Source organism: Canis lupus, chromosome 10 (assembly GCF_011100685.1).
Source record: "Canis lupus familiaris isolate Mischka breed German Shepherd chromosome 10, alternate assembly UU_Cfam_GSD_1.0, whole genome shotgun sequence".
NCBI lineage: Eukaryota > Metazoa > Chordata > Mammalia > Carnivora > Canidae > Canis > Canis lupus.
Window position 1 is genome coordinate 24,133,556 of NC_049231.1, and position 25,846 is coordinate 24,159,401.

Here is a 25,846-nt window from a genome sequence, read left to right on the forward strand (position 1 = left end):
CCTTTAAAACCTTTTAAAAACCCTTGTGATTTATGTTATTTGTTAGTTTTAATTTATCAGAAGTAGTAACTGTTGTGTTCAGCGACTTCGTAGAAAAAGTGTAGATCAATCGTCCTCTCCTTATGCTTCAGCTAGAGGTGAGGCTCAAAGCAGGGAGTGAAGGAGGGATTATAGAAACCTGTTCTCAGGATTAACTTCCCTCACAGATGAAAACTTTTGGTCTCCATCTGTTTCTTTACTTTTGTCAGAAAGAGAATTGATATTGTCAGCCTGATTCACCCAGCATTTGAATGCTTGCTGTGTGCATGGCAGTAGGCAAGCCAAGGTCCCAAGCTGCTGGGGAAATAGAGGGTAAATAGCTCTCAGATAATGCTGACCATGGTATGTGCCATAGGGAGGAGTTAGGGGGAAAGTAGAATTTGCACTAGACTTTAAAGGTGAGTGGTATGTCAGCAAAACTAATATTACTCAGGCAGAAGAACCAGCTAGAATAAAGGAAAGCCTGCAGAAGGTGTATGCAGGGGGCGCTGGGGAATACACAGAACATGACTAAGAACAGGAGGGATAAAGAGCACATTCTTTATTAGACCTGGTCTTAAATCTCAGCATTTCTTCTTCACTGACCAGCTGTGTAACCTTGTGAGAATTCAGCTTTCTGAGCCTCAGTTTCCCATTCTGCAGAATGGCTAATAACTACATCGCAGATTTGTTAAGATTATATGAGACTGGGTGGGGGGTACCTTTGTAGCTCCGTCAGTTAAGTGTCCAACTCTTGATTTTGGCTCAGGTTGAGATCTCAAGGTTGTGAGATCAAGCGCCACCTCAGGCTCTGTGCTGGGCATTGAGCCTGCTTTTTTTCCTCTCTCTCCCCACACCCTGCTTGCATGTGTGCATCTCTCTTAAAAAAAAAAAAAAAGGAAAAAAAGATGAGACTGTAATATATTGCCTGGCACGTAGTGTAAGCACTCAAAAAAAAATAGCTGCAATTATCAAATTTCTTTGCTTTAGAAGTGGTATTTCTTGTTTTAAAGTTAACATGTTCATTAGATCACTTCCTAGAAGGTGCCTGTCCCCCACAATCCTACCTCAGGGACAGTTACTGTCAAGAGTTTGGCAAATGTCTCCTCCTTATGTTTATCTCCATGGATCTTTGTTTTTTGTACACAGAATTATTTAAGGTTTGATTCCGGACCACCGCAATAAAGTGAATGTCATGATAAAATGAGTCAGATGAACTGTTTGGTTTCTCAGTGCATATGAAAGTTATGTTCACACTATAATGTAGTCTGTTAAGTGTACAATAATAGCATTATGTCCAAAAAATACCTTAATTTTAAAATACTTGCTACTAAAAAATGCTAACCATCACCTGAGCCCTCAGCCAGTCATAGCCTTTTTGCTGGTGGAGGGTCTTGCCTCCATGTTGATGGCTGCTGATTGATCAGGGTGGTGGTTGCTGAAGGGTGTGGTGGCTGTGGCAATTCCATAAAATGAGGCAGTAATGAGGTTTGCCACATTGATGGACTCTTCTTCCACAGGTGGTTTCTCCATAGCCTGTGATGCTATTTGCATTTTCCTCACTTTAGAACTTTTTTCAAAATTGGAGTCAGTCCTCTCAAACCCTGTCACTGCTTTATCAAATAAGCGTATGTCCTGTTCTCAATCCTTTGTTGCCATCTCAACAGTTTTTGCAGCATCTTCACCAGTAGATTCCATCTCAAGATGGAACCATTTTCTTTGCTGATCATTAATGTGATCACGAGACTGCAGCAGCTCAGTCCCATCTCCAGGCCCTACTTCTGATTGTGGTTCTCTTGCTGTTTCCACCACATTTGCAGTGACTTCTCCACTGAAGACTTTGATGATCATGAATTGGAATCCACTTTTTCCAGACTCCTGTTCATGTTGATATTTTGGCCTCTTCCCATGAATCATGAATGTTCTCAATGACATCTAGAATAGTCAATAACATCTAGAATTCTTTCCAGAAGGTTTTCCATTTACTTTGCCCAGATCCATCAAGAGAATCACTATCTATGGAAGCTATACTCTTATGATATACCCTTATGATATGTATTTGTTGAATAGTCAGATTTGAAAGTTGCAATTACTCTTGATCCGTGGGCTGCAGAATGGATGCTGTTAGCAGGATTGTAAACGTTAGTTTCGTCGCACATCTCCATCAGAGCTCTTGGGTGACCAGAAGTACACTGTCAATGAGCAGTGATATTCTGAATGGAATCCTTTTTTCCTGAGCCGTAGTTCTCTTCTCAACAGTGAACTTAAGATACCAGCAAACCATGTTGTAAACATATATGTGTCGCCCAGGCTTTGTTATTCCATTTATAGAGCACAGGCAGAGTAGACTTAGTGTGATTCTTAAGGGTCCTGGGATTTTCAGAATGGTGAATGAGCACTGGCTTCAGCTTAAAGTCACCAGCTTCATTAGCCCCTAACAAGAGAGTTGGCCTGGCCTTTGACACATTGAAGCCAGGCATTGACTTCTTGTCTCCAGCTATGGCAGTTCGAGATGGCATCTTCTTCCAGCATAAGGCTGTTTGGCCTACGCCGAAAACGTGTTCAGTGTAGCCACCTTCATTATCTTAGCTCGAGCTTCTGGAGAACTTACTGCAGCTTCTGCATCCCCACTTGCTGCTTCAGCTTGCACTTTGATATTACAAAGGAAGACAGCTTCTTTCCTTAAACCCCATGAACCCACTTCTGCTAGCTTCAAACTTCTGTGGCTCCCTCACCTTTTTCATTCAGCCTTCATAGAATTAAGAGAGAGTTTTGCTCTAGATTAGGCTTTGGCTTAAGGGAATGTTATGGCTGGTTTGATCTTCTATGCAGACTACTAAACTTTTTCCCATATCAACAGTAAGGCTGTTTCATCGTCTTATCATTCACGTGTTCACTGGAGTAGCACTTTTAATTTCCTTCAGGAACGTTTCCTTTGCGTGCACAACGTGGCTGTTTAGCACAAGAGGCCTAGCTTTCAGCCTGTCTTGGCTTTTGACATGCCTTCTTCACTAAGCTTAATCATTTCTAGCTTTTGATTTAAAGTGAGAGACCTGTGACTCTTCCTTTCACTTTTGAACACTTAAGGCCACTGTAGGGTTATTAATAGGCCTAATTTCAATATTGTTATGTTTCAGGGAATAGAGAGGTCTGAGGAGAGGAACAGAGAGGAGAGAGAGAGGAGGAATAGCTGGTTGGTGGAGTGGTCAGAACACACATTGACTAAGTTTTAGTTTGCCGTCATATATGGGTATGGTTTGTGGCTCCCCAAAACAATTACAGTAGTAACATCAAAGATCAGTTGTCACAGATCACCCTAACAAATATAATGATGAAAAAGCTTGAAATATTGTGGGAATTGTGAAATGTGACACAGAGACATGGAGTGTCAAGTGCTGTTGGAAAAATGGCCAGTTTGACACAGACTTGCCACAAACTTTCAGTTTGTGTAAAAAAAGAAAAAAGTTAAAATTCAGTATCTGGGAAGTGTAATGAGGTATATACCTGTATTTGTTTTGATTGCCACTGTTCCAGGTTAGGATGTTCGGTGTGCGAGGCAGGGACAAGGCAGGCTGTGTGGCACGCCTGTAGGATGAGACTGGGCTGTATGTATGCCGATTAATAATTAGGAGCCAGGGAAGGTTTTAGATCGAAGTGACTTGATTGGACTCATTTCGGTAACAGTGCTGAAATGTAAGTTGGATCGAAGTCCTGTAGTATGGGGAAGCAGGTATTTGACTGTTAGAGTGCCTGGTCGATGTCAGACACGTTTGTTACATACCTTCAACATGTGTGTCCTAGTTGGAGAAATGAGGGACTCACATGTGGGAGGGAAGTAAAGACAAGGCAGGGACCAAGCACAGGAGAGTGGTGTGTGGAGAAGAAATCAGGAAGGACAAGATCACGGATCTGAGCGTTTCTTGAAGGCTTCTGTGAAGAGGTCAGATGGGAGCCAGGCCTTGAAGAATGACTCCAATTTGGGAAACATTTTTGGGAGGAGCAAAGCACAAGTCATGAGGTAGGAGTCCAGGTATTGAGTGCATGGTCTGCCAGAGTAGTGGATGTGGGTTGAGCAGTAGTGAGCAGTATGGTTGGAAAGGAAACTTGCAGCGGCCTCGCCAATCCTGTTACACGCTCTGCCCCGTGGCCCCGATCTCACTGCACTGCAGTTGTCTTCCTTCTCTTCCACAGTCTTAGTCGTCCATGTGTTCCCAGGCCTGGTGAGGGCCCAGCACATAGTGGATACTAAAGAAAAATCGAACAACTGGGTGTTTGCTCTTTGTGGAAATTACAGACTGGATATCCTGCTGCCCCCTCAAACTCAAGGTTTAAAATAAAATCCTAGTCTGTCTCTCCACTGTCCCTTTGATTCTGCTCTCAGCCATCGGGCCTTCAAGAGGTCACCTCTCTCCACCCCCCCACCCCGACCCCCTTGCTCCCATAGCAGTGTGTGTTTACCTCCCTGGTCCCAGAGTTGCTTCTGTACACCTGTTTGGGATCACCACATGACCCTCCCCAGCCCTTTCTCTCATCTCTACTAGCTACTTTTCCCCTTAACTGCTCTTCTCCTTCTCTAGCTGCTTTTCCTCTTTTGCAATCTCTAAATGCTGGAGTGATTCAGAGATCGCTCCTATATGGAATCCCTGAACCTGTGTGTGGCTTAAACCTTTTTTTTTGGGGGGGGGGGGGTGTTAAACCTTTTTTTTACCAAACCAAATGCCAACCTGGTATACACACCCTGCACTCACTTGTGCACATGGACACACACAGCTGAAACAAGAGTTCCACAACACACTTCTTCATCTTACTCTGGGCCACAGGACTCTGTTATTTTCCATTCTGTTCTATTTTTTTTTTTTTTTTTAAGTGCTGTTCATGACCCACTAAATTGATTTCACAACCTTCAGTTTGAAAAACTGCTCTGGATGATCTCACCCACTCCTTTGGCTTTAAATACTATCTTTGTACTGGTGACCTTACCATTTATATCTCCATCCCCACCTTTCCTTGAGAACCAGACATGCCAGCTATCTGCCTGACATCTCCACTTGGGTGTCCGCTAGGAATCTCAGAGTTAACCTGTCCAGCAGAGCACTCCTCATTCCCTTCAACCTGTCCCATTCCTGACCTCATCCCTCTCATACACGGTGCTCGGTTCCCAGTGGCTCAGTGGAGGACAGTACTGGAGTACTGGCTCCGGAGCCCACTGCTTGGGCTCAGACCCAGGCTGCTGTATGACAAGCTTGGAGGCCTTAGGCATTTACTAAACCTCTCCCTGCCTCATTATCTTCATTTGAATAAAGTGGAGTTGTTGGCTGTACCTTCCTGGTGGGACCATTGTGAAGATTGACTGGATTTTTACCTGTAGAGGATGTAGAACAGTGGCTGGCAGGTGGCTGGTGTTCAGCTAGTGTTGGCTGCTGCTGTTTGGCCTCATTGTTGTGTCCCTCACATCCACTGCTGATCCATTAGCAATTTCCTTTGGCTCCAACTTCAAAATATGTCCTTTATTTGACCACATATCACCACCTCCATCAACACCACATTCATCTATGCAGCCAACATCCCTTACCCAGATGACTAAAATAGCTTCTTAACTAACTCCCTACTTCTGCCCTGGCCCCTCCCAAAGTCTGTTTTCCACAGAACAATCAGAGTGGCCACTCGAGAATTGAAACCAGAGCATGTCACTCTTTAGCTCAAAACTCTCTAAAGCCTTCTAATAAAATCCAAAATTCTTACATGACTTACAAGGTCCTTCGCCAGTATTTTTCAAACCTGTAGCGTGCACATGCTTCGGGAGCTCATTACATGCAGATACTGATTGTCTAGACCCTTGGAGACCAAGCTCTGCACCTCCAGCGAGCACACCAACGGCAGCGCTGCTGCTCTGTTGGCCCCACGGTAGCAAGGCTGTGTGCTTGGGGGCCCCTTTTTCTGGCTGCCTCTCCCTCTGCTCTTTCTCTGCACTTGGCTTTTGTCACAGGGTTATTCCCCTCCCCAGTTCCTTCCTGCCTCTGGCCTTGGGCTCACCTTTCTGCGGGTCTTTGCATGGTTTCTCCCTGAGCTTGCTTGGGTCTCTGCGCATACCTCCCATCCTTTCCCTTCCTTCCTTCTCTCTGTCCCCTCGGTCTTGCATGTTTCACTCTCAGCTTCTCCTAGTCTGTGGCTTGCATTCATCTTTTCATTGATTTGTCTCTCTGAATGCTGTTCTCATGGAGGTTTGGGATTTGGTGAGTCGTCTTTAGAGCTGTGTCCCCAGAACCTAGATTCAGTGCCTGGAATGTGATATTTGGTCAAATGTGTACCAAATGACGAATATTCTTATGTGTAAATGTTCCTCCTGTTAGACATGGGCTCTTTGAGGGCAGGGACCATCCTTATGGTTTGTTTTAATTTTTTTGTTTGTTTTTTCTTTTTTAGGTGTTTACCTTGAATTCTTACTCTGGTCCTCTCCCACTCTTCACTCTCAGAGTTTCAGTCTTCATTGTTAAATAATGCATGACTATAGTCTTTTTATTTTTATTTTTTTTTGTCCTTCCCTTAGTTAATGTTTTGGTATGTATCCTTTCCAGCTATTTTCTGCACTTATTTTTTTGAAATCTATGAGTAATAAAAGATGGAGCTTGCTTCTGGTATCAGGTGAATGAACTCTTGGCAGGATAATGCAACGAATTCTTCACCTTACCGAGGCCAACTCCGGGGCCATTTCTTTTCTCCAGTTGAGGAAACTGAGGCTTAAAGAAGTGAGTAATTTGCTCAGGCTCTCACTAGCAGCAGGCTACAAACCCCAGTTAAGAATCTGATCTGTCTCAGTTCAGTGTCTGTGTTGCCAGGAGAAGGCAGCTCCTGGAGAGTGGACATGTGAGCTGGTCTTCACAGAATAGTCTGGGTTAATCAGATAGTGAGCCTGGGCAGGGTACTAGCATTCCACACAAGGGTGACAGCTTGGGCAAAGACCTAGAGTTCTGAAGCACACGTGGGGAAATGGAGGGAAGTCCACTGTCACTGGGGGTAGTGTGTGAAGGGAGGTCATGAGAGGTAAAGCTGGAAATTCAATTCTTTTGGTGTCAGAAACATGGAAGGATCTTGAAAGATTGTGAACTCTGTGGTACATTTTCAGACTGATTAGGTAGGGAACCAGAATTTTGTTTATTTGCAAAATATGTCAAGACATATGGAAAAGCACCCAGACTAATGGTGCCTTTGTACCCATCACCCAGATTTAACATCCTCTTGAGTATCTCCCTCTCACCCTCCATTTAGACCCATCCTCCCAAACACCATGCCTCTTTTACTTAATTGTTTCTAAAAATTTTCAATATTCACACACAAAGACCTAGGTGCTAATTTGGAAAAATTCTATTGTTAATTCATATAATAGAGTAAAAGAAAAAAGAGCTTGGTCCTACAAAATCTTAAGTTACCCCCTCAGGCTGGTTTGATGTGTCTCATTTAGGCTGAAAGCATATCCCAGCTTTCTGACACACTGAAGTATTATAGGTGTATACCTTATACTTTGCCTGCCCCTTGGAAAAATCAGCCATTTTCCCAAGAAGCCTTGGTTCCATTTAGTGAAGAATGACATTTAGAAACCCAAAACTGAATGTCAGCTTGGTTCCCTAGGATTAATAGTGTTTTCTTCTAAAAACAACCATGCCTCTGCGTGTGTGTGTGTGTGTGTGTGTGTGTGTGTGTGTGATATTTAGCTTTTTCATTCACCTGGAGTTTTTTATGAATATTGTGAGATGAGGTCTAACAATTATTTTTCTCCCAGAAAGGTAGCATGTTATCCCAATGTCTTTTATTTAATTATAATTTAGAAAATTATAATTTACGATACATGGTAGAGCTACCTGTCATATTCATAAGGGGCGTCCCAAGATCAATTTAGATGACCACATCTGATCTCTGGGCAGGATGGCCAACAGTTCTTGGAAAAGGGGCTGGAGCAGGGTGAAGGGCTAGCTGGGGTTCCCTGCAGGTTTTTCCTAACTGTTGAGCCTGAAGGCTTTTAAAGATGTTATTGCATCCCCCCCACCCCATCCCCATTTAAAAGTTGTATGAGTACATAATTTCTAAATCTTCCCAGAGAAAAGGATCACAGAAAGCAATTAGTGTTGCTATTTACAGGAAAAAAGTGTTTCATTTTATAAAAGCAACAAAATTAAAAAGATACCAGTGGGCTAATCCAAAGGAGAAGTGGGCTAAAAAAAAATCACCATTTGGTAACCGTAAGAGAAATGGCTTGATTCACATGGGAGTCATCGAGGGTGAATGTTTGACGAAGAACAAAATACTGGCGTAATCTCAGGATTTCTCCCACAATACACTTAGGAGTTACAAAGAGTAAGGTAGCAGCTTTACAGTGGGAAAACCTGGCAGAGATGGGCTTTGACTAGGTCTGACTCTGGTTGGCTCTCCTTGTGTCTCTCCTGCTGTGATGCACTAGTATTGGTATTGCTGCTGAGAATGTGAGAGCTAGGTCTAGACATACAGGTTGAGGGCCATCTTACAGAATGGAAGGGCTGTGCTCTGTCAGGGACATGGGAGTGAGGAAAACACTGAAGAACCATTCCAGGTCAACAGGATACAGTAAGACATGACAATTTGTCTTCCTGGATGAGATCCTAGACTACAAAGGAAAAAGAAATATTGTTTGGACAGTTTACCAGATTTGAATGGAGTCTGTAGATTAGATTGGTGGTGGTAATTTCCTAATAGTGGAGAGTTGTGTGCTGGTTACATAGGAGGGTATCTTTGTTTTTGAAAATATGCATACAGAATATTTAGGGTTGATAGGGCTTCATTTCTTCAGTCTGCTCTCAGATCAGGAAAAAGCTGTTGGGGTGTGTATATAGGTAATGAATATGTGTAGGTAATAGAGCAAATGATGTAAAACATTATTTGGGGAATCTTGTTGAAGGGAATGTGTGAGCACGGTACTATTCTTGTACTTTTCTATGCATTTGAAATTATTTCAAAATTGTTTTTTAATATACTATTGAGATTTTGACTGGAACTCTTAGCTTTATAAACTAATCTGGAGGGATCCCTGGGTGGCGCAGCGGTTTAGTGCCTGCCTTTGGCCCAGGGTGCGATCCTGGAGACCCGGGATCGAATCCCACGTCGGGCATCCCGGTGCATGGAGCCTGCTTCTCCCTCTGCCTGTGTCTCTGCCTCTCTCTCTCTCTCTCTCTGTGACTATCATAAATAAATAAAAATTAAAAAAAAAACTAATCTGGAGACTTGACCTCTTATAAAAATGGATCTTTTTGTCTAGATACATTGTGTGTTCTGGTTTATTTCATTTTGTTTCCGGCTGTCCTTTTGGGTTCTTCCTAAAGCTTGTAATTTTCATCATATAGCTTTTGCTCACTTCTCCTTTGGATTAGCCCACTGGTATCTTTTTAATTTTGTTGCTTTTATAAAATGAAACACTTTTTTCCTGTAAATAGCAACACTAATTGCTTTCTGTGATCCTTTTCTCTGGGAAGATTTAGAAATTATGTACTCATACAACTTTTAAATGGGGATGGGGTGGGGGGGATGCAATAACATCTTTAAAAGCCTTCAGGCTCAACAGTTAGGAAAAACCTGCAGGGAACCCCAGCTAGCCCTTCACCCTGCTCCAGCCCCTTTTCCAAGAACTGTTGGCCATCTTGCCCAGAGATCAGATGTGGTCATCTAAATTGATCTTGGGACGCCCCTTATGAATATGACAGGTAGCTATCAAGTGGGAATGGACCCAGCCTCTTTTGGCCTAGCCAGGAGCAAATTTATGCCGTTTCTGTGCAGTTACAGAAGCATACAGTTGATAGGATGCTACAACCTCGTGGCTGTTAGAGATTATGTCTAAAAATAGACCTGCCCACTGTGGAGTGGAATTCAGCTGTTTTTAGGCCTGATTCTGAAAAATAGCTCAGAGCTGGTTATTTTTGCATGTACACTTGCTTGGGCACCACAGCGTCTGAGGTGCATGCTTGGTATTGGCGCCAGGTTTCCTGGAGCAGAGATTCAGCCTGGCAAGCGCCTGTCTTTCCAACCTGCTCTGGACTTGTGGGGTCTCTTGTGCCTGCCTTTCTACCCCATGGGCAGGGAAGTGCTTTGCTGTCAGTCAGAGCAAATAGAGCAGAGATATTTTTGAAATAGTGTGAGGGGTGAATTTTTAAAATTAATTAAATTTTAAAATGATTATTTTCTACACAGACATTAATCTAAATAGAAATGAAAAGGAAGAAAATGCAAACCACAGTTCTGCCACCCTGAATAGTCACAAGGTTTTAATTTTCATACTATTCACTTTGGCCATGGACCAAATGAACGTCTCCTTTCTAGAGCATTGTAACCATAGAGCAGGTACGCATTTACAGGCATACTTTGTTTTATTGCGCTTCATTTTATTGCACTTTGCACATACTGTGTTGTTTCCTCCCCCCCACAAATTGAAGGTCTGTGGCTACCCTGCATCAAGCAAGTTAATCAGTGCCATTTTTCCAGCAGTGTTTGCTTCAGGATGAGTCTGTCACATTTTGGTAATTCCTGCAATATTTCATATGTTTTCATTTTTATTATCACATTTGTTATGGTGATCTGTGATAAAGATTATGACTTGCTGAAAGTTCAGAGGATGGTTAGCATCTTTTAACAATTAAGTATTATTTAATTAAGGTATGTACATTGTTTTTTTAAGATTTATTTATTTAGTAGGGAGAATGGGGGGATGGGCAAAGGGAGTGAGAGGAGAAGAGAAACAGACTCTGTGCTGAGTGTGGAGCCTGATGCAGTGAAACAGACTCTGTGCTGACTGTGGAGCCTGATGCAGTGCTCAGTCTCCTGACTTGGAGATTATGACCTGAGCTGAAACCAAGAGTCGGATGCTTGACTGAGCTACCCAGGCACCTTGGTACGTTATTTTTTTAGACATAATGCTATTGCACACTTCAGACTACTGTATACTATAAACGTAACTTATACATGCACTGGGAAAAACATTCACTTGACTTGCTTTGCTGGAACCCAAACCACAATATCTCCACAGTATGCCTGTATACGTTACTCTTTTTCATTGGACTATGTACATAACCAGCATTTCCCATGGTGCTAGCATCTTCACAGTTACTTTTAATTAGTAGGTACTATTTTGTTAAGTGGATTTACCATACTTTGCTTAGTAATTTTCAAATGATAGAGAATTAGGTTCTTCCCAGAATTTAGGTTGCCCAAAGGAGTGTGGCTGTTGGTGGGCCATCTCAGCCAGCCTTAGTGACTGCAGGGTGGTAGCCCAGAGAGCAGAGTTTTCCTTTCACTTTCCCCCTGCCTATTTTCTTCTTACAGATATCACTGGAGTTAATACATTGGTATGTTGATTTTTGTTTGATTGTTTTGAAATCTCCCTAGTATAAAAATCTAGTTAATATTAGAATTGTTAGTCAAAAATACTAATTATTCTTATTACCAAATTGCTTTTTAAAAAAGTTATAGTAACGGATACTGCTTTTGTTATTGTTTGTACCAGCCTCATCCTAACCTCACCAGATGGGATATCATCTCTTAATTTCTTTTTTTTTGGAAAAATTGATAGCTGTAAATTTGTGCCTCTCGTTTTTGCCAGCATTAATTTTGATCATGGTTGAAGGTGAATATTTTTTAAAGTTTATATGACTAATATAACACATGTCTGTACCCCCAGAGAGCAAAATTTTTAGATCTGTAGCACTCTGGTGAGTTTCTTTTCCTCAGGATGACTGACTTGGAAATTCTGAGTTGGTTCCTTAAGCTCCTAGAATTCTGGGCTGCTCAGCCAGGGAGCCAGTCAACAAGTACTGTGAACACCTCATCTTATTCTAAAGGCCTACTTGTACCAAAATCTATCAGTCACTGAGAAAAATCTAGACTCTGCACCTCTGCAAACACAACTTAGAATTTGAAATATCAAGTTACTGGGCAAGTCTTTGAGCCCAATTGATGAACTTAGGAAGAGCCCGTGTTCGTACATACCTCAAGCAAATAACATGGGTGTATCCAGATATAAATAGTGAACTCAATTCTAGCAAATTTGAAGGTTTCTTTTTAAAATGCTTCCCAATTTATGAGTGTCTTGCTGCTGGTCAAGGCAGGCTTCTGCCAGGAGTACAAATGGGGGTTGGGGGTGGGCATTCCATATCTCACCTCTGTTTTCTACGAATGTTTTGCTTGTTATGTTCCCTGAGCCTCAGTTTACAGAAAGGAGCAATAATGATGAGGATGAACTACATCAATGTTTATGTAAAGTGCCTGGCACAGCGCAGGGCCTGTATTAGACACACAGTAAATAGGAGAGGGCTGTCGGCATCATAAACCTGACACAGGTGTTTGTCAGGATTTTTAAAAACCTGGATTTGGGTGCTCCTTGCTAAATTTGTGGTGCAGTGGAAGAACATGAGCTTTAGAATTGAGTTATAGAAGATCAGCTCCAGTTTATCCTGGAAGAGCGACTTTCGGCAAATTACACAATTTATGTTTTTTGTTTCCTCATCTGTGAGTTAAAATACCCGTAAAGCCATACAGCGCATGACACGTAGAATAAATGGGAGCTATTATTGCATCGGTAGCACATACCTTAGGTCGTGGTTAAGGGCAGATACACTTGACTCAGTTTGTTTTTACTAAGCAAGGGAAAGCCAGAAAATTCTCTGTTTTTAAGGAAGAGTTGTAGAGAAGATCACGTTTCTGGAGCTCTTACAGTTCTGAGAGCTGTTGGACTGACAAAGTGAGAAGGAATGTTTGGACCCAGGGATGCTTCAGAGAAGGCTTTGTGATGAGAACAGGCGGTGGCCTGGAGGGGACCAAACAGGTCTATTTGAGCATACCGGGTGGGTACAATGCCAGAGGGCTTCTGGGCATGTGGGGAGGGGAACACTGTCATGACTTCATTGAAGAAAAGCTGTTCCAGGTGACTGGTGCAGGGAGAAAGAAACTTGCGGAGCTGTTGTTTTCCCCAAGAAAGATGGAAGCGGCAGTGAGGGAGGCTAGAGAGGTAACAGGCAAATGCAGGAAGTGGAGAAGGAGCAGGATTAGGTGACATCTTGAAGAGAAAGGGTTACAGGAGGCAATGAGTTTGGGATTATTCTAAAGCTTCTTGCTTAGGATGGCTGAGAGCTGATTTTGGTTTTCCTGGAGGATGGGAAGTTGGGTCAGTTGAGGAAAGAACATTTTTGTTGCTGAAAATGAGTTGGTGACGGCCTAAGAATAAATATATTTTGTCATCTTTATAGAAATGATTCTAGCCACAAGTGACGCTGCCCAGAGTCTTTACATGCAGAAGTGACTGTTCTGCGCACCTCCCAAGGAGGGCTGGAGGCCTTGTCTTCTGGCCCTGCATAGCATGAGAACCACCACCACGTGGTTGATAAGTACTAGAGCCCAGCACCTGCTTGCCACTGTTTTCCATGTCCCGTTCAGTTTTTTTTTTTTTAAGATTTTATTTATTTATTCATGAGAGATACAGAGAGAGAGAGAGAGAGAGAGGCAGAGACACAGGCAGAGGGAGAAGCAGGCTCCATGCAGGGAGCCCAACGTGGGACTCGATCTGGGGTCTCCAGGATCACACCCTGGGCTGAAGACAGCACCAAACCGTTGAGCCACCCAGGCTGCCCCCCGTTCAGTTTTGAACCCTGGACATTTCATACTTGTAGCCTGGCTGTGCATTTTTTCTGACATTTCTAGGTATTTTGTTTTTTTAGTCCCTCTGGTATGCCATATTGCATGAAATAGAAGTCTCTCGCTCCCCAAGTGATGATAATTCTACGCTGAAATCCTAGGAATAAGAGAAGAGCTGTATTAGTCAGGGTCCTGTAGGAAACAGATGGCACACTCAGACTGGGTAATTTGAGGTTTTAATTGTATCATTCAGGAGAAGGGAAACGTTCCATTTCAGGTATGAAGAGTTTTGATAGAGGAATTCAGGGTTTGTCCAACTGTCTGAAGAACAGGGGTTGAGAAGGTCAGGGAAGCTGTGCCTGACCGTCTCTGGCTGCGGTACCACAGTGATGAGCTCACAGTGAAGCCACCAAGCATCTGCGTCTGCTGCTTGAGCTACCTTTCAGGATATCAGTCTCTCCTTTTTCTTCTGTCTTCCAAACCTCTCTTGTGCTTCTCCTTGCATCCATGCTGGAAAGGAGGTTGCAGAAAGAAGCTTCCAGCTTCTTCGATCTGCAGAAGAGGACTTAGAAGTCGGGGCTTCATGACGTCAGGTTGACCACAGAACAGAATTGGGAGTGTTTACAAAGGGTGAGCAGGGGTGGGGGCTGCCAGTGAGAAAGTAGCGTCTCCTGGACCAGCAAGAGCTGTTACTTTCTCAGGCCTGAGGAGGAAGCAGTTGCTGAGACCTGGGGAAAGTGGCTGTTTAGGTTGTCCACAGGGAGCGTGGCCACTGGCAGACCATCTCAACCAGCCCCAGTGATTGCGGGGTTGGAACTCAGCACATCCTACCTCCCCCTTCTCTTCCTACCTCTTCCCAGCCAGGCAGGGCCAGAAGCCAGGAGCCCTGAGCCTCTTGGGGTCCGTACTGTGCCCCCTTGCAGGATGTAGAGCAGGGCGGAGATGGGGGAGAAAGGAAGCTGGAGGGCAAACAGAATAATCCACCAGGCAGAGGCCATGACTAGATGTGTAGGGAGTGTTTTTATCTTGCGAAGTGAAGAGTTTTTTTTCCAAGGCAAGAGAAGGAGCAGAAAAACACTGGTTAAACCTGGAGTGAAAGAGGAAGCAGGTGCTTGAAAAGATATTCAAGGAGCCTGTATTGACAGTTTGGAGAACTTTGTGGAGAAGAGTGGATTGGAAAGTGAGATGGCGTTGGGCATGTGAAGGGAAGGGGGACGAAGGAAGCTGCTGTTTACTATAAGATGGCAAGGTCGTGGCCTGTGATGGGGTGGAGGGCGGGCCCCAGGCAGAAGCTGTGATTGCCATGAGGTGGGCGTGTGGACTTCTAGGCTGTGACCATACAGACAATAAGTTCAGGACCTCGCTTGTGCAACTCCACAGCTCCCTGAAACCATTCAGAAAGCTAGGAGAACAGGAGAAGATCAAAAAAGGGAAGTCAGGGAAAGGGAGAGTTGGGGAGGGAGGTGTGCCGGCAGACCTGTTTTCAGAGTGCGTATACAAATTCCTCATGGGTAACTGACTTCCTTTGGAGTCTCAAATTTTCTTTATCCAAGTCTGTATTCATTCAAACAAGGAAAATCAGGCATTTGTCATTATTAATCACGATGCTTCAAAACTAATTAGATTTGCTTTTTTAAAATGATAGGATAGTTTTGGAATGATCTCTATTAGTAGCTTATTTTATAATGCTAATACTAAAATTACAAATACTCTGGGCTGACATTTTCAATTACTAGTATACTTGGTTTGCCTATTGCTTTATTTGGAACTCCTAAAACAGATGAACTTCTATTCACTTTCTCATGACCAGATCCTTTATGTTTGTGAAGAATATTTAGCATGACTGGTATCCTGCAGGAGGTATTTGGCTGGAAATTTTTTCTTTTTTCGTCTGGTCCGTAATCCAGAACTATAACAATAGGGAGGAGGACATCCTGACAGGACAGGGAATCTCTAGAGAAGGGCTGAGTATGGACCCTCTGAGGAATCGAACCCAGGTCTCTTCCCCTGTGGAGATAGGGTTTTCTCAGGAACCAGGCAGCATGCAGCGCAACTGGCTGGTGCTAAACTGGTCTTCAGTTCTTAGGAGCTCCTGCTGAGGAAAAATTTGCAGCAAGTGACAAAATTGTTTATATACACAGGTTTTCAGAAGCCTGATTTTGTTTACAGAATGATTAATTAAACAACATGTAAAATACTTACTTGGGGAGAGGTCATCTCTTGAGAAAGCTTTTCATTAAACTTCCAGATGTAGTCTTTCTGTCCACTGTCACCCATCTCAGGCACCTTCTAGAAAGCCACTGGCACCAAGAGCCAGGATAGAGGCACACCACAAATAGAGATACTTGTGTGGGCACAATGCTTTCGGCGGTTCTGGAAATACTGAGGGAGGTCCTTGTGAGGGGAGGCAGAGAAAGGACACACTGAAAAGTGTTGGTGGCCACCTACTTTCAAGGCTGACCTCTGACAGGACAGGTGGCAGCTGTCACTGACTGCATCCTGGATCCTCTGGGAGTGTGGTATGAGGTACATGGCCTGAGGGGGCCTGCTGCTCAGGAGCCCTGTGAGTTCTGTGCTTTGGTGTCCTTGTCTGTAAAACCAGGATATCCGTGCTGTGAGGGCTAGTGACAGTGTGTGCGGAGGGCTGGTCCTGTCCCAGGCACTACAGTAAGCCATTGTCTGTTGCCCGGCAGAGTCACTGGAACACAGAAAAGAGCAGTCTGTTGGCAGAGGCATTTTGAAGATGATGAGAAGCAGTTTCCTTTAGATTCTGAGATTATTTGTACTTGAATGTTTAAAGATGACTTTGGGTCATGTGATTATATAATCAAACTTAGTATCAAAGTAGTAGTCTCTTGTCTAGCTATTTTAGACTGAAGATATTTCAGGAAGAAGTGGGGCGGCTTTCTGAGTTTGGAGTTACTGACCATCTTCAACCATGACCCACGTTTACTCTCCAAAGCCTCCTCGCGGCTCTCGTGTGGACTCAAGTTGGGTTTTTTTCCCCTGGAACTGGGCCTGGAGGATTTTACAGGCAGGGTGTTCAGCATCCTCCAGCTCTGCTTTTAGATCGATCATGTTCTATTTTCTCTTCCTGCAACTCTCTCATCTCCCTACCACACCACCACCTCTGAGTAGGTACGTTCTAGCCTAGTTCTCTAAAGCCTAGTTCTTATACCATTTATTGGTTCACAGAATGCCTGCCTTGTGCTCTGTACCATTTAGTGACAGGATTACAGCAAGGTGCAAAGTCTCTTCCCTTTGGGAAGTTTACATTCTAGTTGGGGGAGAGACAGTACACAAATAACTTATCAGTGTCTGTTGGGAAAACGTGCTGGGGAGGGAGATGGGGAAAGCCCAGCCTCAGGTGTGGAGTTAGCTATTTTTAATAGGATGTTAAGGCCAGGAAGGCCTTACCAGTCAGTTGACATTTGCCCAGAGACTGGAAAGAAGTAAGAGGGGCACACCATGTTGCTATGGGCTAGAGCAAAATTCCTCTGTAAAAATGCTTTTGGTGGTCACAGGAGCACCAGGATACAGGAGCACAGGATACAGCAGGCTAGAACAGAGGGTAGTGGGGGGAAGAGGTCAGAGGTAATGGGGTGGAGACAGAGACCCCTAAAAGCACCTTCACTTGAATGAGATGGGGAGCTCTCATTGGGCTTGGAGATAAGGAATCCAGCTTACCTTTTTTTCTTTTTTAAAGATTCTATTTATTCATAAGAGACAGAGAGTCAGAGACATACGCAGAAGAAGCAGGCTTCATGCAGGAAGCCTGATGTGGGACTCGATCCTGGAATCAAACCCTAAGCCAAAAGCAGATGTTTAACCGCTGAGCCACCCAGCTGTCCCTTCAATTTACCTTTTAAAAGGATCACTGACTTTCTCCCTCTAGCAACTTTATTGTCCGCTAGCTCCCTGAGCAGGAACTAAGAATAACTTAGTAAGCCATTGTGGGAAAATTGTCCTAACTTCCTCTACCACATAGGTGTTTCACAGCTTTTTTTGAGAGGAAGAAGGAAGGAGAGAATCTTAAGCAGGCTCCATGCCCAGCTTGGAGCCTGACACGGAGCTCGATCTCACAACACTCAGGTGATGACTTGAGCCAAAACCAAGAGTCAGACACTTAACCAAACCACACAGGCACCTCTCGCAACTTCCTTTTTAAATAATTGATTTTAAAGACTTTTTGGAGCAACTTGGTCTTGTCTTACTCAGCTGACTCTGAGAAGGAGACAGGCCCAGACAAAAGGCAAAATAAAATGATCTCTTGATTATCTAAGAAGAGTAATACATTACATACTAATTACATTAGCAAAGGTAATACAACATGTTGACCCAATCAGATGACTTTGGGAAGAGTCTAGGTCCTAGCTTGATGAATTTTTATTTTCCTCCATATCTTGTACTGTCCTCCAAAGTGACTGTTTTAATTCCCTCTTTCACAGTAATGGCCAGTAATAACTCTGAATACTAGGTTGGCACATTAAAAAAAAAAAAAAAAATGTGGGCGTTAGAGGTGCTGGAACTTCTTGTAGATCTCCAGAAAGAATCTGGAAGAAGGGTCACTGCTACTTTGGCTTATGCTCCCTAGGCCTTTGTCCCTGGGAGTTAAGGATAGATGGTTGAAGGGAGGAGTGCCTTGCACACCATTACATGTCAAGAAAGAGGTTAAGCCCTAGGTCTGTGTGGATGACTGCAGCTCTCAGGAATCCATACAGTGATGAGATTTGAGTGTCCTGGGGTCGCCAGTCATCACAGGTAGTTCGGTAATTACAGGCAACTTGGAGTAGCGTACATTTGGACATAAGAGACTTGATTTCTGTTCTCTGGCAAGTTCTGTTTCTCAAAGTTGGGGAGGGCAGGACAGCCTTGGAGGGACTGCGTTATTGTTATTTTGAGACCTCAGTCCAGTGATCAGGCTATAATACAGGGAAGCAAGTAGATGACAGTGTTTTTTCTCACCCTCCCCAGCATAGCTGGAAGACTTACTTGAAAATTGCTTTTTTTTTTTTTATTAATACTAATAGCACATATTTTAACCCAGTTGAATGTTGGGGGTTCACTTATTTCATAATGAGGGTTTTTTTTCTGTATTAAATTTGAATTTACCCAGAATGTTTTCTTTTCATACTCCTCATAGATGTCTGCTGTACTCTTGAGGCCATTTCTCTGCTTACTGGCATTTTCAGAAATGGATAGGTTAAGAAATAAAAGATGAAATTCAAAACAATCCCCTTCATCTGGACATATGAATTATTGTATCCCCTCCATCACCCAGACCTGATTTTCTTTGTACGGAGATGCGTGTCTGATATTTTTCTGTCTCCTCTTCCATTTCCAGGAGGGCTGTTGGCCTGCTGCCGTGCTGCTGAACAGTATGCAGTCCTTCCGGGAGCAAAGCAGTTACCACGGAGACCAGCAGAGCTACCCACAGGAGGTACACGGCTCATCCCGGATAGAAGAGTTCAGCCCGCGTCAGGCCCAGATGTTCCAGAATTTTGGGGGCGCGGGTGGTGGCAGCGGTGGCAGCGGCGGCAGCAGCGGTGGTGGGCGACGAGGAACGGCAGCTGCAGCAGCAATGGCTAGTGAAACCTCTGGCCATCAGGGCTACCAGGGTTTCAGGAAAGAGGCTGGAGACTTTTATTACATGGCAGGCAGCAAAGACCCTGTGACGACAGGAACCCCGCAGCCACCTCAACGAAGGCCTTCGGGGCCCGTGCAGAGCTACGGCCCCCCCCAGGGGAGCAGCTTTGGCAATCAGTATGGGAGCGAGGGGCATGTGGGCCAGTTTCAAGCACAGCACTCTGCCCTTGGTGGTGTGTCTCATTATCAGCAGGATTACTCGGGGCCTTTCTCTCCAGGGAGTGCTCAGTACCAACAGCAGGCTTCCAGCCAGCAGCAGCAGCAGGTACAGCAGTTGAGACAGCAGCTTTACCAGTCCCACCAGCCTCTGCCACAAGCCACTGGCCAGCCAGCATCTGGGTCGTCCCATCTGCAGCCGATGCAGCGGCCCTCAACTCTGCCGTCCTCTGCCGCCGGTTACCAGCTGAGAGTGGGTCAGTTCGGCCAGCACTACCAGTCTTCTGCTGCCTCCTCCTCCTCCTCCTTCCCTTCACCGCAGCGCTTCAGCCAGTCTGGCCAGAGCTATGATGGCAGTTACAGTGTGAATGCTGGATCCCAGTATGAGGGACACAGTGTGGGTTCTAATGCACAGGCTTACGGAACACAATCAAATTACAGCTATCAGCCTCAGTCTATGAAAAACTTCGAGCAGGCGAAGATTCCACAAGGGACACAGCAGGGGCAGCAGCCGCCCCAGCAGCAGGCACAGCAGCCACAGCAGCACCCCCCGCAGCATGTGATGCAGTATACCAACGCTGCCACCAAGCTGCCCCTGCAGGCCCAGGTGGGGCAGTACAGCCAGCCTGAGGTTCCTGTGAGGTCCCCCATGCAGTTCCACCAGAACTTCAGCCCTATCTCAAACCCTTCCCCGGCGGCCTCTGTGGTTCAGTCTCCAAGCTGTAGCTCCACCCCATCTCCTCTTATGCAGAGTGGAGAGAATCTCCAGTGTGGGCAAGGCAATGTGCCCATGGGTTCCAGAAACAGAATTTTACAGTTAATGCCCCAGCTCAGCCCGACCCCCTCAATGATGCCCAGTCCAAATTCTCATGCTGCGGGCTTCAAAGGGTTTGGACTAGAGGGAGTGCCAGAAAAGCGACTGACAGATCCTGGGCTGAGTAGTTTGAGTGCCCTGAGCACTCAAGTGGCCAATCTTCCCAATACTGTTCAGCACATGCTACTTTCTGATGCCCTGACGCCTCAGAAGAAGACCTCCAAGAGGCCCTCCTCATCTTCTAAGAAAGCAGACAGCTGCACAAACTCCGAAGGCTCCTCTCAGCCTGAAGAACAACTGAAGTCCCCTATGGCTGAGTCACTGGACGGGGGCTGCTCCAGCAGCTCTGAAGATCCAGGCGAGCGTGTGAGGCAGCTGAGTGGCCAGAGCACCAGTTCTGACACCACCTACAAGGGCGGAGCCTCCGAGAAAGCTGGCTCCTCGCCTGCACAGGGCACTCAGAACGAAGCCCCCAGACTCAATGCCAGTCCTGCGGCCAGAGAAGAGGCGGCCTCGCCTGGTGCTAAGGACACACCACTTTCGGCCGAGGGCAACCCAAAAGTCAATGAAAAAACAGTTGGGGTGATTGTTTCCCGGGAAGCTATGACAGGTCGAGTAGAAAAGCCTGGTGGGCAAGATAAAGGCTCCCAAGAGGATGATCCTGCATCCACCCAGAGGCCACCCAGCACTGGCGGGACAAAGGAAACCAGTCACCCACCAGTCCCGCAGCCAGAGCCCCCGGGGGGAGGGAGCAAAGGAAACAAGACCGTAGATAATAACTCCAACCACAATGGAGAGGGAAACGGCCAGGGCGGGCACTCGGCAGTGGGCCCTGGTTTTATAGGCAGGAGTGAGCCTAGCAAATCCCCGGGCAGCCTGCGCTATAGTTACAAAGATAGTTTTGGATCAGCTGTGCCAAGGAACGTCAGTAGCTTTCCTCAGTATCCTACAGGACAAGATAAGGGGGATTTCACTGGCCACGGGGAGCGAAAGGGGAGAAATGAGAAGTTCCCTAGCCTCCTGCAGGAAGTGCTTCAAGGTTACCACCACCACCCTGACAGGAGATATTCTAGGAGTACTCAGGAGCATCAGGGCATGGCCGGTGGCCTGGAAGGAGCCACGAGGCCTAATGTCTTAGTCAGTCAAACCAATGAGTTAGCTAGCAGGGGCCTTTTGAACAAAAGTATTGGGTCCCTGTTAGAAAACCCACACTGGGGCCCCTGGGAAAGGAAGTCAAGCAGCACAGCTCCCGAAATGAAACAGATCAATCTGGCCGACTATCCGATTCCCAGAAAATTTGAAATAGAGCCTCAGTCATCAGCCCATGAGCCTGGGGGTTCCCTTTCTGAAAGGAGATCTGTGATCTGTGATATTTCTCCACTGAGACAGATTGTCAGGGACCCAGGGGCTCACTCACTGGGACACATAGGTACTGACACCAGACTTGGGAGGAGTGAGCGGCTCAATCCAAGTTTAAGTCAGTCGGTCATTCTTCCAGGTGGGTTGGTATCCATGGAAACAAAGCTGAAATCCCAGAGCGGGCAGATAAAAGAGGAAGACTTTGAACAATCCAAATCTCAAGCCAGTTTCAACAACAAGAAATCTGGAGACCACTGCCATCCTGCTAGCATCAAGCATGAGTCTTACCGAGGCAATGCCAGCCCAGGAGCTGCCCACGATTCCATCTCAGACTATGGCCCACAAGACAGCAGACCCACACCAATGCGGCGGGTCCCTGGCAGAGTCGGTGGTCGAGAGGGCATGAGGGGGCGTTCCCCTTCACAGTATCATGACTTCTCAGAAAAACTGAAGATGTCTCCTGGGAGGAGCAGAGGCCCAGGGGGAGATCCTCATCACATGAACCCACACATGACCTTTTCAGAGAGGGCCAACCGGAGTTCTTTACACGCTCCCTTCTCTCCCAACTCAGAGAGCTTAGCCTCTGCTTACCACACAAATACTCGGGCTCATGCTTACGGGGACCCCAATGCAGGTTTGAATTCTCAGCTCCATTATAAGAGACAGATGTACCAGCAGCAACAAGAGGAGTATAAAGACTGGAGCAGTGGTTCTGCTCAGGGAGTGATTGCTGCAGCACAGCACAGGCAGGAGGGCCCGCGGAAGAGCCCAAGGCAGCAGCAGTTTCTTGACAGAGTGCGGAGCCCCCTGAAAAATGACAAAGATGGTATGATGTATGGCCCACCGATGGGGACTTACCATGATCCCAGCGGTCAGGAAGGGGGGCGCTGCCTCATGTCTAGTGATGGTCTGTCTAACAAAACCATCGAATTGAAGCATGGCTCCCAGAAGTTACAACAAGAATCGTGTTGGGATCTTTCCCGGCAAACTTCTCCAGCCAAAAGCAGCGGTCCTCCGGGAATGTCCAATCAGAAGAGGTACGGGCCGCCCCATGAGGCCGACGGACATGGGCTCACTGACACGGCACAGTCATCCAAACCCAGTAATGTTATGCTCAGGCTTCCAGGCCAAGAGGATCATTCTTCTCAAAACCCCTTAATCATGCGGAGGCGGGTGCGTTCCTTTATCTCTCCCATTCCCAGCAAGAGGCAGTCACAAGATGTGAAGAACAGCAACACTGAAGATAAAGGGCGCCTCCTTCACCCACCGAAAGAAGGCGCTGATAGAGCGTTCAATTCCTACGCACATCTTTCTCACAGTCAGGATGTCAAGTCTGTCCCTAAGAGGGAATCTTCCAAGGACCTTCCAAGTCCAGACAGTAGAAACTGCCCTGCTGTTACCCTCACAAGTCCTGCTAAGACCAAAATACTGCCCCCCAGGAAAGGCCGAGGGTTGAAACTGGAAGCTATAGTTCAGAAGATCACATCCCCAAACATCAGGAGGAGTGCATCCTCGAACAGTGCGGAGGCTGGGGGAGACACGGTTACTCTGGATGACATACTGTCTTTGAAGAGTGGCCCTCCTGAAGGTGGGAGCATTGCTGTCCAGGATGCCGAAATGGAGAAGAGAAAAGGTGAGCTGGTATCAGACCTAGTCTGTCCGACAAGCCAGGAGTTAAACATAGAAAAGCCCCTGCCGAGGTCTTCAGAGGAGTGGCGTGGCAGTGGGGACGACAAGGTGAAGACCGAGACACACCCAGACACAGTCACTGCTGGAAAGGAACCCCCTGGCTCCATGACATCCACGACCTCACAGAAGCCTGGGAGTAACCAGGGGAGACCAGATGGTTCCCTTGGTGGGACTGCACCTTTAATCTTTTCTGACTCAAAGAATGTACCTCCAGCAGGCGTGTCGGCCCCTGAGGCAAACCCCAAGGCTGAAGAAAAAGAGAACGATACAGTGACGATTTCCCCCAAACAAGAGGGTTTCCCCCCTAAGGGGTACTTCCCATCAGGAAAGAAGAAGGGGAGACCCATTGGTAGTGTGAATAAGCAAAAGAAACAGCAGCCACCGCCTCCACCCCCTCAGCCCCCTCAGATACCAGAAGCTTCTGCAGATGGAGAGCCAAAGCCAAAAAAGCAGAGGCAAAGGCGGGAGAGAAGGAAGCCTGGGGCACAGCCAAGGAAGCGGAAAACCAAACAAGCAGTTCCCATTGTGGAACCCCAAGAACCTGAGATCAAACTAAAGTATGCCACCCAGCCACTGGATAAAACCGATGCCAAGAACAAGTCTTTTTTCCCTTATATCCATGTAGTAAATAAGTGCGAACTTGGAGCCGTTTGTACAATCATCAATGCTGAAGAGGAAGAACAGACCAAATTGGTGAGGGGTCGGAAAGGTCAGAGGTCTCTGACCCCACCACCCAGCAGCACTGAAAGCAAGGCACTCCCAGCTTCGTCCTTCATGCTGCAGGGCCCTGTTGTGACAGAGTCTTCTGTCATGGGGCACCTAGTTTGCTGTCTGTGTGGCAAGTGGGCCAGTTACCGGAACATGGGCGACCTCTTTGGACCCTTTTATCCGCAAGATTATGCTGCCACTCTCCCCAAGAACCCGCCTCCCAAGCGGGCCACGGAGATGCAGAGCAAAGTAAAGGTACGGCACAAAAGCGCTTCGAATGGCTCCAAGACGGACACTGAGGAGGAGGAGGAGCAGCAGCAGCAGCAGAAGGAGCAGAGGAGCCTGGCCGCCCACCCCAGGTTTAAGCGGCGACACCGCTCGGAGGACTGCAGCGGAGGCCCTCGGTCCCTGTCCCGGGGGCTCCCTTGTAAGAAAGCCACCGCCGAGGGCAGCAGCGACAAGACTGCCTTGGACTCCAAGCCCTCTGCGCCCACCACCTCGGAAGGGGGCCCTGAGCTGGAGTTACAAATCCCTGAACTACCTCTTGACAGCAATGAATTTTGGGTCCACGAGGGTTGTATTCTCTGGGCCAATGGAATCTACCTGGTCTGCGGCAGGCTCTACGGCCTGCAGGAGGCGCTGGAAATAGCCAGAGAGATGGTGAGTATGGCGTCCCTCTGGGGCTCGCTCTGCCTGGCTTGTCCCCTTCCCTCCTTCTCTCCTTGGTCTGGGGTCCAGCCTGACCGTTTATTCTGTATCACACGATGATTCCTCCAGATGAAAGCCCCTAGGCCCACACACCAGTAGACGGAAAATGAAGTAATTTGGAAGATTTGTGTAACTTATTTTTATTGGTAAGACGTGTTTCTAGGTTATAGAGTCGTGTCCGTGCAGCACCTCGTACCAAGGCGGGCTCCCCCTGCTCTACCTCCCTGGAACCTGCCCCATGCCTGGCTGCTTCCCTCTGTTTCTCCACCATAAGCTGTTACTGCTATTTGTGTTATTTATCGATGCTTTTCCCCCATTTTTCAACATCTGACTCTGTAACATAAAGTATACTATATGGTTCTATTTCCTCTCTTCTAAGACTGTTCATTTCTCTAGATTATTATCTCATGTTGTTACCGCTTTTACCGGACCACCTCTCTAATCCAGACTTGACAACAGGAAGTTCCTTCTTTAGGGCGGCCTCATACCTGTTATCCTGGGGTGTTCATCATTATTGTCACTCCCTTCTTTCTCCCAGTGAATGCCGTTTCCTGAACCCCACGTCTTCACCCTTCTTAGCCTGCACCTTCACTTAACGGAATGTATCGTCCCTGAGGAGCTTTCCTGACCAGCATGTGTGGGAGTTAAATACTTGGAGATCTGGCCTTGTATGAGAATATGTCTCTGTCGCCTTCTTGTGTTTACTTGAGGGTCAGTTGGGTATAGAATTCTAGATTTGAAATAATTTTCTCTCATTGTCCTGGAGTCCTGGCTCCTGACTTGGCCTTGAGCTTCTAGTGCTGCCACTAAGGGGACTGGGTGGCTAGGCATGGTCCTCAGCATGTGCTGCCTTGATCCTCTGGAGGCTTTCCCTGGGGTGGGTGTGGGGCGGGGGAGGTGTCCACTCACTGTGCTGCCCCCACTGGGAGATCTTGCCATCTGTAAACTCCTGTCTCCCACTTGGGGAAGTTTATTGTGTGTTATGTCTTGGAGAATTTCCTTCCCTCTGTTTTTTCTGTTCTTTCTGGAATCCTGTGAATTAGGTGCCTCCTAGATTAATTCTCTGGCTTTATCTTTTCTCTCCTGGATTCTCTCTCTCTGCCTTTT

At 46.3% G+C, this 25,846-nt stretch overlaps 1 protein-coding gene and 1 long non-coding RNA gene across 5 annotated transcripts in view; one reads left to right on the plus strand and one right to left on the minus strand.

Annotated features, from left to right (window-relative positions):
- The window catches only part of TCF20 (transcription factor 20), a 102,953-nt gene that overhangs the window by 28,369 nt on the left and 48,738 nt on the right, over positions 1-25,846 (plus strand). For all 4 annotated transcript variants that reach the window (XM_038550333.1, XM_038550334.1, XM_038550331.1 and 1 more), the window contains one exon: positions 19,004-24,691. In XM_038550333.1, coding sequence (XP_038406261.1) covers positions 19,040-24,691 — 5,652 coding nt within the window. In that variant the 5' untranslated portion in view covers positions 19,004-19,039. Of the gene's footprint in view, positions 1-19,003; positions 24,692-25,846 lie in introns of those variants that run through there.
- On the minus strand, positions 13,534-23,423 carry LOC102151248. Its single transcript, XR_005365543.1, has 3 exons — positions 22,493-23,423; positions 15,862-16,357; positions 13,534-15,213 (listed from the first exon to the last, which is right to left on the minus strand). It is a non-coding gene; the product is annotated as an uncharacterized LOC102151248 (long non-coding RNA).